At 42.6% G+C, this 14,611-nt stretch overlaps 1 protein-coding gene across 1 annotated transcript in view; it reads left to right on the top strand.

Annotated features, from left to right (window-relative positions):
* The window catches only part of LOC133515617 (uncharacterized), a 1,004,237-nt gene that overhangs the window by 51,758 nt on the left and 937,868 nt on the right, over nt 1–14,611 (top strand). Inside the window, 10 exon segments of the mRNA XM_061848189.1 lie at nt 1,890–2,504; nt 2,964–3,937; nt 3,940–4,105; nt 4,443–4,628; nt 5,086–5,319; nt 6,899–7,099; nt 7,479–7,754; nt 8,633–8,779; nt 9,482–9,651; nt 10,255–10,411. Coding sequence (XP_061704173.1) covers nt 1,890–2,504; nt 2,964–3,937; nt 3,940–4,105; nt 4,443–4,628; nt 5,086–5,319; nt 6,899–7,099; nt 7,479–7,754; nt 8,633–8,779; nt 9,482–9,651; nt 10,255–10,411 — 3,126 coding nt within the window.

Raw genomic sequence — 14,611 nt, forward strand, 5'->3', positions numbered from 1 at the left:
TGTTCACTTTATAATTTGGGTTAAACTTATTTTGAAATGCTGACTGTAGGCTTAGCTCAGGAGCCTCGCAACAGTACCTCGCTCTCGAGAGGGACTACGCGATCGTCTCTAATTAATTCAGTTAGAAAAAGATGGGTCTAGCGCGCGAGACACTGTCGCTGTGCTCCTGTGCTAAGCCCACTGCATACGTGTCGCTTAGTCGAGGCTACTATTATGTCCGAATTGACAATATATTCATTTTAAGAATGGTTTTGCTATTCGCCTCTCATATGGGTATCAAAATTAGCTAGTTTAAATTAAACTCTGTCAGGTTGACAAAGAGTCAAAACTTGATTGGGGTATATATACATACTATATGTAGAAAGCTGGTGTTAATATATCTACATAAACATAAAGTACGGTTTGTTTACGTTGGTGCAATGTTGTGGTCGCTTGCGTGCGGCGCCGAGTCATCGCGCCGTTGAAAGGATTCTACGGCCGACGTATGAAGCCGTTCAGAGGAGGCTTCTGTGACGTGCACTTAGAAGAATTTAAATATTTTATACTTATATATATATAGTAAAGACGAGTTAAAACTAAACCCCCTTTTTCATAAAACTTAACGAACTTTGTTGGCACACCCTTTCAGACAAATACAAATGTGAAAGTGACAGATGATACACAAGTAGTGTTTATGAATAACCCCACGAAAAATTATGATTGTAAGCAGCTAAAAAGTTCAATAAAAACAAATCTTTAGGTGTACATTTTGATTCTTTTCCTTTTGTATAAAAAATAAATGAATTTAAAAGGTCAATGCCATAAATATACCTGTTTATCGATGTTTCAAAAAAGTAGGTTGTGTGACTCATGTTTATTTTGCTTCATTTATTTTTGTAAGCTTTCAATAAAATATAAACTAAACGGTTCAGGGAGCACAGTAAATATAAGTTGAATAAAAATGGCGTGTCCTCAGATCATGATTTAATGTAGTCAGTCCGCTAATCTCGGCTAAGCCGGCACGCGAGCGCAGCCTCCGCGGACATTGCCGCGCCCCGAGCCGCACACGCTGCTTCGTATCACAGTAGTTGGATCCTCTACCCCACACGGTCGTGGTTGTTCTGCCTTCACATGCGGTCATAGAACTCGTTCAGGATCAAAACGAGTTCGGTCCTCAAATACTGTTGCAGTAGTATTTTGTCCTCACGCTCTGTTGAAGTAGTTTTGTCCTAACACGCGGTCGCAAGTATGGACTGGGACGTGCTTTACTTGAGTTTGGTGTTCACGCTGACCATGTTCAAATGGCTCGTAAGTTTGTGTATTTATATCTAGACGTACTATGCCACTTTTATTTTATCGTATGTTGATACTCAACCATAAAACATTTTGTACGTGTATTTTTTGCCAAATGGCAAAAAAACGGAACCCTTATGGATTCGTCATGTCCGTCTGTCTGTCCGTTTATGTCACAGCCAATTTTTTTCGAAACTATAAGAACTATACTGTTGAAACTTGGTAAGTAGATGTATTCTGTAAACCGCATTAAGATTTTCACACAAAAATAGAAAAAAAAAAACAATAAATTTTGGGGGTTCCCCATACCTAGAACTGAAACTCAAAAATTTTTTTTTCATCAAACCTATACGTGTGGGATATCTATAGATAGGTCTCCAAAAATGATATTAAAGTTTCTAATATAATTTTTTTCTAAACTGAATAGTTTGCGCGAGAGATACTTCCAAAGTGGTAAAATGCGTGTGTAACTTCTAAAATAAAAGAATGATAAAACTAAAAAAATATATATGATGTACATTACTATGCAAACTTCCACCGAAAATTGGTTTGAACGAGATCTAATTACATTTAGTAACTATTAAAATCACTCACTCGATTTTTAATATTTCCACCAGAAATTCTACCGCACGCTGAGCGAGATCAAGTCCGAAGTCGAGTCAGTGATCAAAACGGGCCGCAAGATGGCCGAAGAAGAAGATGGTCGCGAGCTGTCTCCCCGCATCGACGCCCTGAAGGAACTCTACAACCGGCTCGGCGCGCAAGTCACCGAGTCCAAGACTAGGTTGGAAAATGCGTTGCTTACGGCCAGGGAGATACATAACGATTTAGGTGCTCTAGGGACTTGGTTGGACGGTCTACAAGCCGGCGTCGGCCGCCAGACCTTGGAGCTCGAAATGTCTCGCATGGAAGCCATTAAAGACAAACTGAACGCCAACCACCGCGAGTACGCTAAAAGCTGCGATCCTGCCAGCCTAGCCGAACTACGCGAGCAAGTAGACGAAATCAACGCGCGATGGGAGCGACTAAAAAAACACGGAGTAACCAAAGATGAAAGCTCTCCTCAGAAATTTTTGGATGACGTCGCGCGAGAGCTAGCCAGCCAAGCGACCCTGACAGATGCGAAATTACGCGCGTTGGATGGCGAACTACGCGCGCGCGCCAGCGATATTCGCGCGACGAATGATCCAGCCCTCGTCAAGCAGCTGGATAAGTTGCTCGCCGATGTCGCGGTAAGTGTTTTGTGGCTTTTCGTGGGGAATGCTTTATGCTAGCCCGTTTTTCGAAGTCCGTCGTCTTCCTTCAATGTTATATAAAGTTATGGCTTATTTATTTGATGAAGTTTGTTACAATTTGTAAATTTTTTTTACTCGTAACGATGGATTTCGGAAACTAGGCGTTCACATAACCGACCCTAATGTGTTCGTTTGCAAACATTGTGCGTTCCTTGCCGCAAATAGCGCATAAAGGTCGGCTCATATCATCCATTGTACATTTCGTCCCCCCCCCCCCCAAACCCGGCAGGTAAGTGGTTCCATTTTCGTTGCGCATTGTAAATTCGAGCTTGGAGCACCCGACCCGCGAGGCACGTCTAGTGGAGTGGATTAACCGACTAAACCGTGGAGTCACTGTAAATAACGACACGTGGCGGTGTGGGGCTTGTCAGCGAGTTTAGCGGCCGGCTGTTGCAGGCGCCGCGCGGCTACGAGCGCGTGTCCGACACCGTGAAGCGGCGGCTCGAGCCCGCGCCCGCCTCCGCCTCCGCCTCCGCGTCCGCCTCCGCTCCCGCCGCCGCCCCCTCCCCGCAGCCGAAGCGCTCGCGCATCCCCCTGGCGCTGCGCAGCCCCGTGCCGCTGCGCCGGGAGCCGCAGCCGCGCGCCGCCTCCGCCCCCGCCACGCCCGTCACACCCCGCCGCGACAGCAGCACCTTCAACCTGCTCGCTGACAGCGACCTCTTCACCCAGATATCACAAGACAAAGTACAAGTCGATCCGCCGCAGAAAGTCGAGCGATCGAAAGCGGAACAATCGACGCATGTCGTAGCTGTTCGGGAGCGCGAGATCGTCAAAGCTACTATTAGCCCGGTTGAACCAGAGTTGATACCCGGCGAGGAGGCTCTACAGTTCATCCCGCAACGCGCTGAGGTAGTAGAGGTTATAGACGATACGGTCGAGCCGACCGAGCGGTCCCATGAAAAACGCCCGTCCGTCGACCTCGGTACGGAGCCGAAAACCTTCGTCGTTGAAGTCAAAACTTTGGAGCAGCGTATGAAACCGACTCTAGGTATCCTTAAGCGCCGAAGCACGGACGATGATAAACCGAAATCGGTCAAGATAAGTATGGCCGCTCCTGATGTTATACCATCATTAGAACCTCAGGAAGGTACGAATACACCTCCACCGACACCCATGGATGGCGCAGTAGTCCAATGCCCGTTGATGTTCGATCTAAGTTTGAGGCAGCATGCGGCACAGCTGAACCTTCGTAGGGATGAAGTCAACGAGTATCTGATCCTAGATGAAGTGCCTCGAGAACAACCGGCCTTGCCTGAACCTTCAGCCACTGATGAGCTCGCCACACATGTGCCTGAAACTACACCTGAAGAAAAAGAGAGTGTGATTAAAGATGCTGATAAGAGAAGCCAGTTGAATCTGATGAACAGGTTGTCATAGATGAGAGAGCTCATGAGATCCTGCAGAAATCTCCAGCCGGATCATCAGAGGAAGTTAACAATGGCATACCAAAAGAGCAACCAGAAGTCCCACACCTTGAGGACAAATCTAGCGACGGCGCTGAAGAGGTCATTTACTCAGAAGTCGAAGATATGCCTCAGGTAGATATTATAGGGCCGGTTAGGTATTTTAAATTAACAGTAAGACAATTTGGGATAGTTCAAAACATGGAAAATACAGAATATGTTTTGAAAATTTGAAGATTTTAAAATTTCTTACTTGGGAAGTTTATCCTATCCCGAGTTATCTTATTGCCCTCAATGCTAGATTTGATGCTTGAAGTAGATGCCTTTGCAATTTTCATAGGCTCAGTATTAGGCCAGGACAGCTGTGCACTAAATAAGACCTGTTTTTAAGGTAACCTATTTCTAATATAAAGTCTAGCATTGTCTTGTCTCTTGTGAGTGTTGGCAGCGTTTCAACCAGCCGTTCTTACAGTCGGCGGCCCGAAGTCCGGCGGAACTGCCTCTGTGCACGTCCACGCCGCTGAAGGAGATGCAGATGGACGTGCAGCCCAAGAGGGAGAGGGACAGCAAGAGCCCCAGCCCGCGACGGTCGCATATTCCGTTGAGCCGGGAGCGCCTGCGCTTGCATACTGAGCGATTGCAAGGATCGGAACCTGAGGTGAGTTACCTCCTGTGTGTATTAAGTTTTCATCTTTTGAGAAAATGCTTTCAAAATGAGATGATTGAAGTATATGATCTGTAGTTAGACCTTTATTATATGTCATATAGAGCGCCGGAGTGAGTTGTTGTTATGAATTTATAACTAACTTGTTAATGATGAGTCAACTATATTGATATTTGGAGCCCAAAAGTAGCAAAATTCGATAAACTTACGTGACTTTATTGTACCCATTATTTAACTGGAAATTGTAGTAATAGCAAATAAGATAAAAATATTGGTGATCCAATTAGTCAGTGCAAAACGCGGGTAAATTAAAAAAATGTCGACGTGAAGGCCCCCGATAATAATCTAGAATATTGTACCTTTCCTACTGACAATTTGGTTTGCCAGACTAGTGATATGTTTTGTGAGTGTGTATCCAACTAACCCACTAATGCCTCCCGTGTGTCCCTAGTCGCCGCCATTATCCCCCGTGTCGGCCGGCTCACGCGGCTCGCCCCCGCTGTCCCCACTGTCCCCGCTGGAGGGCACCGCCCCCGACAGCCTGTTAGGGGCATTAGGGGCTGCCCCTGATGAGGAGCTTGAGGAGTACGAGGCTGCGGCGACCGCGGCAGCCAGGCGGATGGATGTGATGATGGTCACTGTTGGGGCTGTGGACGCGGAAAAGGATCCCGGCAAGCGGCTCGAGGTAAGTTCCTGTCTTTTTGGAGCATCGCCCCCAACAGCCTGTTGGTGGTATTAGGAGCCTCTGATAAGGAGCTAGATGAGTATGAAGCAGCGGCGGACAGACGGATGGATGTAGTGATGGTCACTATGGGAGCTGTCGACGCGGAAAGACCCTGGCAAGCGGCTCGAGGTACGACTATCTCTCTGTGGGGCACCGCCCCCGAAAATAACATAAGATTCGCCATCTGACTTAGTTCAGTGTCTGTCATTCATATTGTTTTCTTTGCATGGCATTTTAGAATGCATTAATGCAATACTGCCTAAAAAGTTAGACGATTGCCCGAAAAGAGAAGAATTCGGGGTTCATATTTGTAGGTAGGTAAATTTAGCAATAAGGAAATGACTGTCGATATTTATAAAATTATGTATGTACGTCAAAAAAATCGATATAATGTCTACTTGTCTAGTCTAAAATATAACTATCGACCGTCTTTAATACGAGACAGGTACTTTTGCTTCTTATTTGATATACAGGGTGGAATTTCTTAATGGGTCAGTGAGGGCAGCTACCAGATCCCGTACTGCTACGCGAAAACATTCTTAGAAGACCTTCCCTAGATTTCAAATTAATAATAGGTAATAAGTCTTTAATAAGATATATGAAAAACACCTTAATTTGAAGAATTAATAAATAAAAATAACTGTATTACATATTTGCTAAAATTACTACATTAATTAAAGAATAATAATACAATTTATGCAATTCTTAAAAACACAAGTAACTTAAAATACAACACAATACATTCGTTAAAATAATAATAAAAACAAAAAGATACAAATAAAGAAATTAATCTAAAATAATCCACCCTGAATCGTACCCGGCTCAAAGGTCCCCATTATTCCCGCTGCGTTTCCCCGCTGAACTGCAATGGAAACCTGCTGAACCAGATACGACCCAGAGCTTTCAAATTAATGAAGATTGGCGTTTACAGATTTAGAAAACGGGGATTTTAAATTTACATTTTCTCCATAGTAAATGTATCCGTATATTTTTATTTAATTTGTGGCTTTTAAGTACATTACGTTAAGTTTTCCCAAGGGAACTATTGATACTAAATAGGAATGGAATCGATTGGGATAAAAAATAGCATCGGAAAAATTAAAGTTTTCATTTTCATACAGTTTCTATGGGGAAAAGTTTACCTCCATTTGAGGCTTTTCTAGCCGTTTATTTTTAGTGGTCCAATTTATAGCTTTTTTTCCTGGATAGGATTGGGATCGATTGGCATCAAAAAAAGTTTGTCAAAAATGACCTTTTTCTCGACCCGTGTATGTTTTTTTTTTCCGAAATCTGAACAGCCTCCTAAACAGCCGGGTCCACACAGAGCAAGCATATGCGCGAGGTAATTTCCTCACGCACAAAACGGCCAGTGTATACGTGCCTCGGCTGAGGCGCGCGCGCGTTTTTGTCGCCCGAGCGTGGATCCGCCTAGTGCCAATCTTATTTTTGAAACCGAGGGAAGGTCTTATAAGACCGTTTTCGCGAAATTCCACTCTGTATATTGATGAGAACTGCTATCATTGACCTGTGTTTCTTTTAGATCCTGAAGAACCAATTAGGCGCTCTAGCGCCTGAAGCAGCCGCTTTAATCTCCCGCGGCGACAGTCTAGTATACGCCCGCCATGCGACCAGTCCATTACTGGCAGAATACGTGCGTACGCACAGCGACCGACTGCGCAATAAATGGGCGCAGGTCATGGCTGAGATCGAGGCCAAGAGGAACGTCGCCATACGGGCTGAGGTAACTTCTAACGCAAAATGTCTCATCTGAGCAGCTAATCGATCAGGCAGAAATGGTGGTCTTCGATCAATTTTCAACTACAACGTATATCAATATCTACGCTTAATGTTGTACTTGCACTGCATAAGTTCCTCGAGACGATATGAATATAATGTATGCCATCTCTTACGGGATGATTTGTTTGCCCGAAAACCTTGAAAACGACCCTCATGACGAAAGATCGTATTGTTTCTCAAACTGCTTTATGACCTTTTGATTTTTAGTGTTCCGTACAAAACTTTAACTTCGATATTGGAAAACAGCCTCTAACGCTCGCTTTGCTTATTTTTAAGCAAATTTTACATAGAACATGCGTATTACTTCTTGTATTTTTTTCTAGGACAACATAAAGGAGCTGAATACCCTCCTGGAAAGCCTGCAGCGCTGGTTGAAGCGCCTCGAAGGTGACATCAAAGCCGAGCGCGGCCTCGTGAAGGAGGAGTTCCTCGACCGGGAGGGCGACGTCGAGCGAGTGTCGGAGCTGTGTCGAGCTCTACGGGCAGCTAGAGTTGGATACCCGGAGAGAGCTGTAGCTGACTTAGGACAAGCATGGACCAGAGCGAGACAGCTTTACGAGGCCACGCACAAGCCGAAGCGGGACAAGAAGGGCAAGATCGTAAGTATATACGCATCTGGTCTAGTGAAATTAATTCCTGGCAGGGCCGCCATGAAATGTTGAGGGCCCGAGGAGTTATTAAACTCAAAACAGTTGTACTATGTGTGTACCGGCTGGGATTCATGAAGGGAGTTGTAATCCGCCGAAAAGAGCACACTAATTTAGTAGATAGATGTCTACACAAAGAGCTCTAGCTAAGAAGCCTTGGAAGTGTGACTGCTGACTGCTTCCTAAAGGCTATATGTCTTCTTCTTCTTCTTCTTTCATCCTGTTACCCCCTGCTGGGGTGTAGGGCTCGAACCATTTTCCTCCACTGACTTCGATCCAGGGCAGCTTGGGTAACCTCCTCCCACTCTTGCTCCACGGAACGGCGCCAAGTATATTTAGGGCGACCATGTTTCCGTTTTCCGGGCATCTTCCAGGTCAGGGCCACTTTCGATAGGTGGGTGTCAGGCTTCCTGCCTCGTTCAATCTTTTCTCTATAAATATTGTATGTTTTCTTCTAAGTACCTAGTAACTATATATTATTTGCACGCATAACAATTATAGCGATACATATATTTAATTGATTTTGTATACCATTTTAAATTCCCTACTATGTCATGCATTTATTAATTACCTACCGATGTTTTGAAGTCCCTGTACGCGTGACAGACAAGAAGATGCCTAACACCTTCCCTGTTTCGATCTGTAATTTAACTATGTATTCTTTTATTTTCAATGGAACTAAAGGTCTGTTTGTTATCACTTAAGCTTATATTAATATGTGACTGTTTGTTTCCAAAAAAAAAAAAAAATACTATTACTGGTTTTCCCGCAAACCTCATAAACGATTTCCATGACGGAATTCGAGTGTCTATATTTTTGATATTTTCCAGGACGCAGGCGAAGCGTTATGTGGCGAGTACGTGACGCGCGCGAACCGTTGTCGTGAGCGTGTCGCCGCCGCCGCGCGCGCGCTGCAGGCGGCGCCGCTCGGCCGGCGGGACTACGACGACTTCCCGCTGCAGGAGGACGCGCTGGCGGTCAGCATACTATACTAGCCGCGCTCTGTTATCATTCATTTATTATTTATACTTGACACATGTTGAATATTATAACTAAATTTAGTTAAATGGATACAAAATGAGCCATCTATTATAAAAAAGTGGATTTTAAAAATTTATATTGAGATTATAAGAAGATAAAAAGCTCCGAAGTCTCAAAAAAAAAATTTTTTTTGTCTCACAAAAATAGAAAAGAAAATGAAACCATTCGATTCCTTACATTTTATTGAAAAATAAATACACATAAACGCAATATTTCAGGGTCAAAATGGCAATTTCCTTGATCTTCCATACATTTAGGACAGACTTATATGATGTGACGTCATATCACCTTATTATTTTGTTAGAGGCGTTTCAATCATCGAGTGCGAGCGTCAGACTTTAACTCTCATTTCTGATCTTTGTGTTGCTTAAATGCCATGAGTCCCATATATAGACATTTGATCCTCAGGAAAATCAAGATCGTTTGACATTATTTACAAAAAACAGTCAAGTAGCCAATTGCACAGGCAGCTTATAGCTGACACGTGCACATCAATGTCTTGCACTTTTATTGGTAGGAAAAAGAAATTTCGAGCGAGCCTTTACTATTTACTACCATAATAAAGACTACGTAGAATACATTACCAATATATACCTAGCTAACAAAATAAATTCTGTTTTTACCCTTGTGTGTAACAGAAAGTAAAGTCGTCCATATCGGAGCTGGAAGGCGTCGTGGCTGAAACCGAGAGCGTGTTCACGTCGCTCAGCCAGCAACCGAGCGACAACGCGCAAGCGACGCGCGTGCGACGCAAACTGCAGACCGAGTGGACCGCGCTCAAAGATAACTATAAGGAGCGCCGCGAGAGGTACGTCACACACTAAAAGCGTGTTCATATCTCCTTTCTCCGCTCCTGAAGTCGACTGTTAAAAATAAATTCTCAGTCAGCAAATGTCACCATTCCCCTCTCGTCAATAATGGTACTCTTTTTTCTGACGCGACCCCGGAAACCGACCACAGATAAGAAGTTTGTTATAAAAAAACAGTTCATCTTAATGATGGCCATTATAGATATACGGATTTTGAAGGCATCATAGAGGGTTTATGATATGTGTGTAAATAAAATTGTGCATGTAACTGTACATAATTAGGCATTAAAACACTCGTGTGGTCCTTTTAAGAAACTCACTTCGTTCGTTTTTTAAACCCACACTCGTGTATTTTAATGCCTTTTATTATGTAGAAGTCACATAAACTACTATAATGAAGATTATTAACCGAACGAAGCGAAGTTTCAGTCGTTTCTTCTTGGGCAAAAATGCTTAAGTATGTATGATTCTCGTGATATATTATGAGCATAGCCGATAATCATATGATTTTTTTTGTAATTTGTCATAATCTCGGAGCCATGGTGGTTCACCTACTTTATAGCTCACAGAGCCACTAGTAATAATATACTGTACCCTGACAGATGGACTCGCTGCCAGGCGGAGTGGGCAGCGCTGTACGCGGCGCTGGAGGCGTGCGGCGCCTGGCTGGACAACGCCGAGCGCTCGCTGCAGCAGGCGCGCAGCAGCCAGGAACCTCTCAAGGACCTGAAGCAGAAGTTGCGAGACCTGGAGCAACAGGTAGGACTACTTGTTTACACATACTCGGATAAGGTAGTCTTTAAGTCTGTGGTGTCTTGAACAACGCCGGAAGGCAGCAGCAGCAGGCCCGTAACAGTCAAGAACTTTTGTAGGATTTCAAGCAGCAGCTGAGAGATTTTGAACAGCTGGTATGGTCTTATTTTTTATTTTTTTTATTTTATTTTATTTATTTGGAGATCCAACAGCTGTGACATTAACATAGAAAAATATAGTAGATACAGGAAGCCAATTATAGGAACTCACAGGTAGTGACATAATACTACTACTACTAAACTAAGATTACGCACTATTGCAACCACATATGTGAACAAAGCGAATACAAATGATACTTAATAAGGATAATGTGGGAGTTCAAAATACTAATTAACTTAGTAACATAATGAGGTCTAAGGTAAAAGTATAAATAGTAAATACGTAATTATAGGTATTCAAGAAGGCGACAACACGCTCACTCAAAAGACTCAAGGTATTTCTGCACTAAATTACGTCTCAAGCTAGGAATGCCACAGTTGAATATATCCATATCCAATTCTTTAGATAGCTCATTTAGGTTACGACTGGCGCGTGGTAAAAAACTATTCTGTCTGTATTTAGAAGATGCATTGCTGATTGCTATTGGGGGATGATACCTTTTAGAACGAATGGGGGTTTTGAAACATAGTTTACTTAGCAACTCAGAGCAATCGATTACACCATTGGTTATACTTAGGAGATATGTAATATCGGCTATTTCACGGCGTTTTTGTAAAGGGACAAGGTGATGGTGCTTACATATTTTAAGATAGTTGGAAGAACTGTAGGGATATTTTAATTTAAAGCAAAGGTGTTTTATGAATTTTTTCTGAATGCGTTCAATTCTGTCAATATATGTATTGTAGCAAGGGTTCCAGACCTGAGAGGCATATTCTAACTTACTTCTAACATATGAACAATATAGCACCTTAAGCGTCTTAGCCTGAGTGAAGTGAACAGAATTGCGCATTATGAAACCTAGGGCTTTATAAGCGCCACAAATAATGTTATTAATGTGATTATCAAAAATTAGTTTAGAGTCGTGAATGACCCCTAAATCTCTCATACATGATACTTTCTGCAGGGTTTGACCCTTTAAGGCATAGGTAGTATCGACTAAGTTACGTTGGCGCGAGAAGGTCATTGCAAAACATTTAGAGGGATTCAAGTCCAATCTGTATAATTGACAATAATCATCAAGGCGTACGAGGTCAGACTGTAGTAATATTGAGTCAGTAATAGATTCTATCTTTAAGAAAACTTTCATGTCATCAGCGAAACAAAGAAGCTTGGAATGCAGGAGACATTTGTCAATATCATTAATAAATATATTAAAGAGCAACGGCCCTAATAATGACCCTTGCGGTACCCCACTAGGAACAGTGACCCAGCCGGACATATAATTATTCACGACAACAGCCTGGGTTCTGTTCTCGATATATGATATATGATTATCCCTTATATTTCTACGAGTATATATTATATGTCTATATATTTTAACCTTTCGACCGTCAAATACGTCAGATGACGCGCGCGGCTGCAGCTCAATATCCACCGTAGTGCATTCCGACAATGTTCACAATGACGCGCCCATGGAGATATAAAGATGGAGGACGCTTTAGCTTTTTTGTCATACTAAATTGAACCTTATCACTGAGACGGAAAGGTGTTCGTACCAGACTAGAGGAAACGGTCCACATGAGGTAGAAAAAGTGAGCGCAGTGTCTCACTCGCACTTGTTGCCAATGTTAAAAAGATACCATTCTGGTAGTATTATAATATACTACTGAAATTAAATAACTTCTTACAATTTTAGTGCTATATTCAGAGTGCGGTTCTGATATCTTTTAAATAATTTGTAAATAATTTGCAATATTATTGACTGATTAAACCAAGCATATACACAACAATCAATATTAATTTTAATATTGTAGATATTGTTAGAGTACTTGCTAACTCTAACATTTACTTGATAGATATCTTGATATTAATGTGAAACACGAAAGACGAATTCTTGATATAAACTTGCTTTATTATAACTTGATAGGTGTGCACACTTATACAGTAGCGAACGTGATTATTTAATGAATGGAAAAAGGTCCTTATTGACTAATTATAACACTTTTATATAAACTAAATGCTGATGGGGCAAATGATGAATATGATGCTTGTGCAATTTACTTGTACATATTCCGGGGGCGGTTGAGATGAGAGAAAGATGCTGCGTAGAACTTGATATACATTATTTAAATTTAATTAAAACTAACTACTTTAAATGAAGGGGATGTTGCTTTATCTACTCGGGAAAGATTTGTCGTCTCGCTGTGAACTTCGTTGCTGTGTTGACGAGTCTCGCTGACTACGGCGAAGCGCGGAGACGCCCGGGGCTGGAGCGGCGTGGCGGCTGGTGGCTCCTCGACGATTGCTCGGGAAACATCTCTGGGTAGGGTGCTTGCTATGGTGCTTAACTCATTAATAAGTTGTTCCGGAGTTAACATGTGTAAGTTAAAACGTCCTTGATGTATATCGGTGATGGTGTCTAATAACATGTCTTGCATTCCTTTTAGGTTGTGGAGCATATTACTTGCTATAGTGGCTCCTAAGTTGAAGTCGTTGATAATGTTGTTAGTTTCTACCTTTTGTTGCAAATTCTTGAAAGCTTCATCCATATGGTTTATATGTTGATGTAACATTTTATGTTGTTGATTCATAGTGTCTTCGGTACGTTTTAATAAATTGTATTCCGCTTCAACAATGGATGTTTGATTTTTCCAAAGGGAAGCCATATGTTTAGCGTTGTCTCGTAAAAGTGTTATATCTTTTTTATATTGTTCGGCGAACCTTTCATCCAATACGCCGAATAAGCTGTTAGCGACGTAACCGACACCGTCGACAAGGCCGCGTAGAGTTCGTAGTACTCGTAGTGAGGTTTGTCGCGTGCTCGAATGCTGACTGAGCAACAGGTGGTTATAGTATTCGAGTTCTGAGAATCCATGACGCAGTTGTAGTATTATTATGTCACAGTGGACTTGTGTTTTGATAGTTTCGCAGGTATCTTTTAAGAATCGGGAGTATTTTTGTAATGCGTTCATTGCGTCCCAATAAGGTTCCATGTTATAATAGACGACTAGTTTCCATTCATCTCAAATTAACATCATGTCTGCTAATTTATCGAAGTATAGCCCCTGTGTTTCGCGAAATGGTATTATGTTGACATCGCACTGACCGGTTGAGAGGCATGATAAAAATAATAACAGTGCTGCGAACATTGATGACAGCGAAAACCTGGCCTTGTTTGCCTTTAGTTTTTGAGGATTTCTTGTTGAGTTTTGCTTTTCGAGTTCTTTGTCAGGTAGCGGCCTCTTCTGATGCATTTTAGGTAGTTCTTCTTCGGGGTGTTTCAACAAAATAGAGAGCTTGAGTACTGGACGCTTTAATATGCCGTTTTTCGTTTTAAGGGTCACAACCCTTACATATCCGTCTTGTCCCGGATGTAGCTCTATAACTCTGCCCATTGCCCATTTGCCTGGTGGCAGGTTATCGTCATGAATGAGCACAACGTCGTTAAGGCTGATGTTGGCTAAAGGTTTTTTCCATTTACTTCTAGAGTTTAATAGTGCTAGGTACTCAGAACGCCATCTTTTCCATAAGTCTTGAAATATTTTCTGAGTGAGTTGCCATCTTGTACGCAAGTCTCTTTCTGTCTCTATCAATGTTAGAGTTGGACCGCTGCTTAGAAAGTGAGAAGGGGTCAAATAGTTGATGTCCTCAGGGTCTTCTGATATAGCGCACAGTGGTCTTGAGTTCATACAACCTTCGATCTGTGCTAATAAACTGCTGAATTCTTCATAAGTGAGCTTTTGATCTCCAATGACCCTTTTAGATGGTACTTGAACGCTTTGACGCAACTTTCCCACAAGCCTCCGGCTGTTGGCCATGCGGGTGCATTGAAGTGCCAGGAGATTCCCATGTCGGATATCGTACCCAGGCACTCTGGATTTACTATGTTCTGGATTTCGAGGTATTCTTCCTGAAGTGTCTTGCTGGCTTTAAGGAAGTTTGTTCCATTGTCGCTGTACATGTGTAATGGAGTACCTCTTCGCGCAGCCATTCTTCGCAACGCTGCTATGAAAGCGGATGCTGTCATGTCCGATACCAGTTCGAGAT

The sequence above is a fragment of the Cydia pomonella genome, chromosome 2 (assembly GCF_033807575.1).
Source record: "Cydia pomonella isolate Wapato2018A chromosome 2, ilCydPomo1, whole genome shotgun sequence".
Lineage (NCBI taxonomy): Eukaryota > Metazoa > Arthropoda > Insecta > Lepidoptera > Tortricidae > Cydia > Cydia pomonella.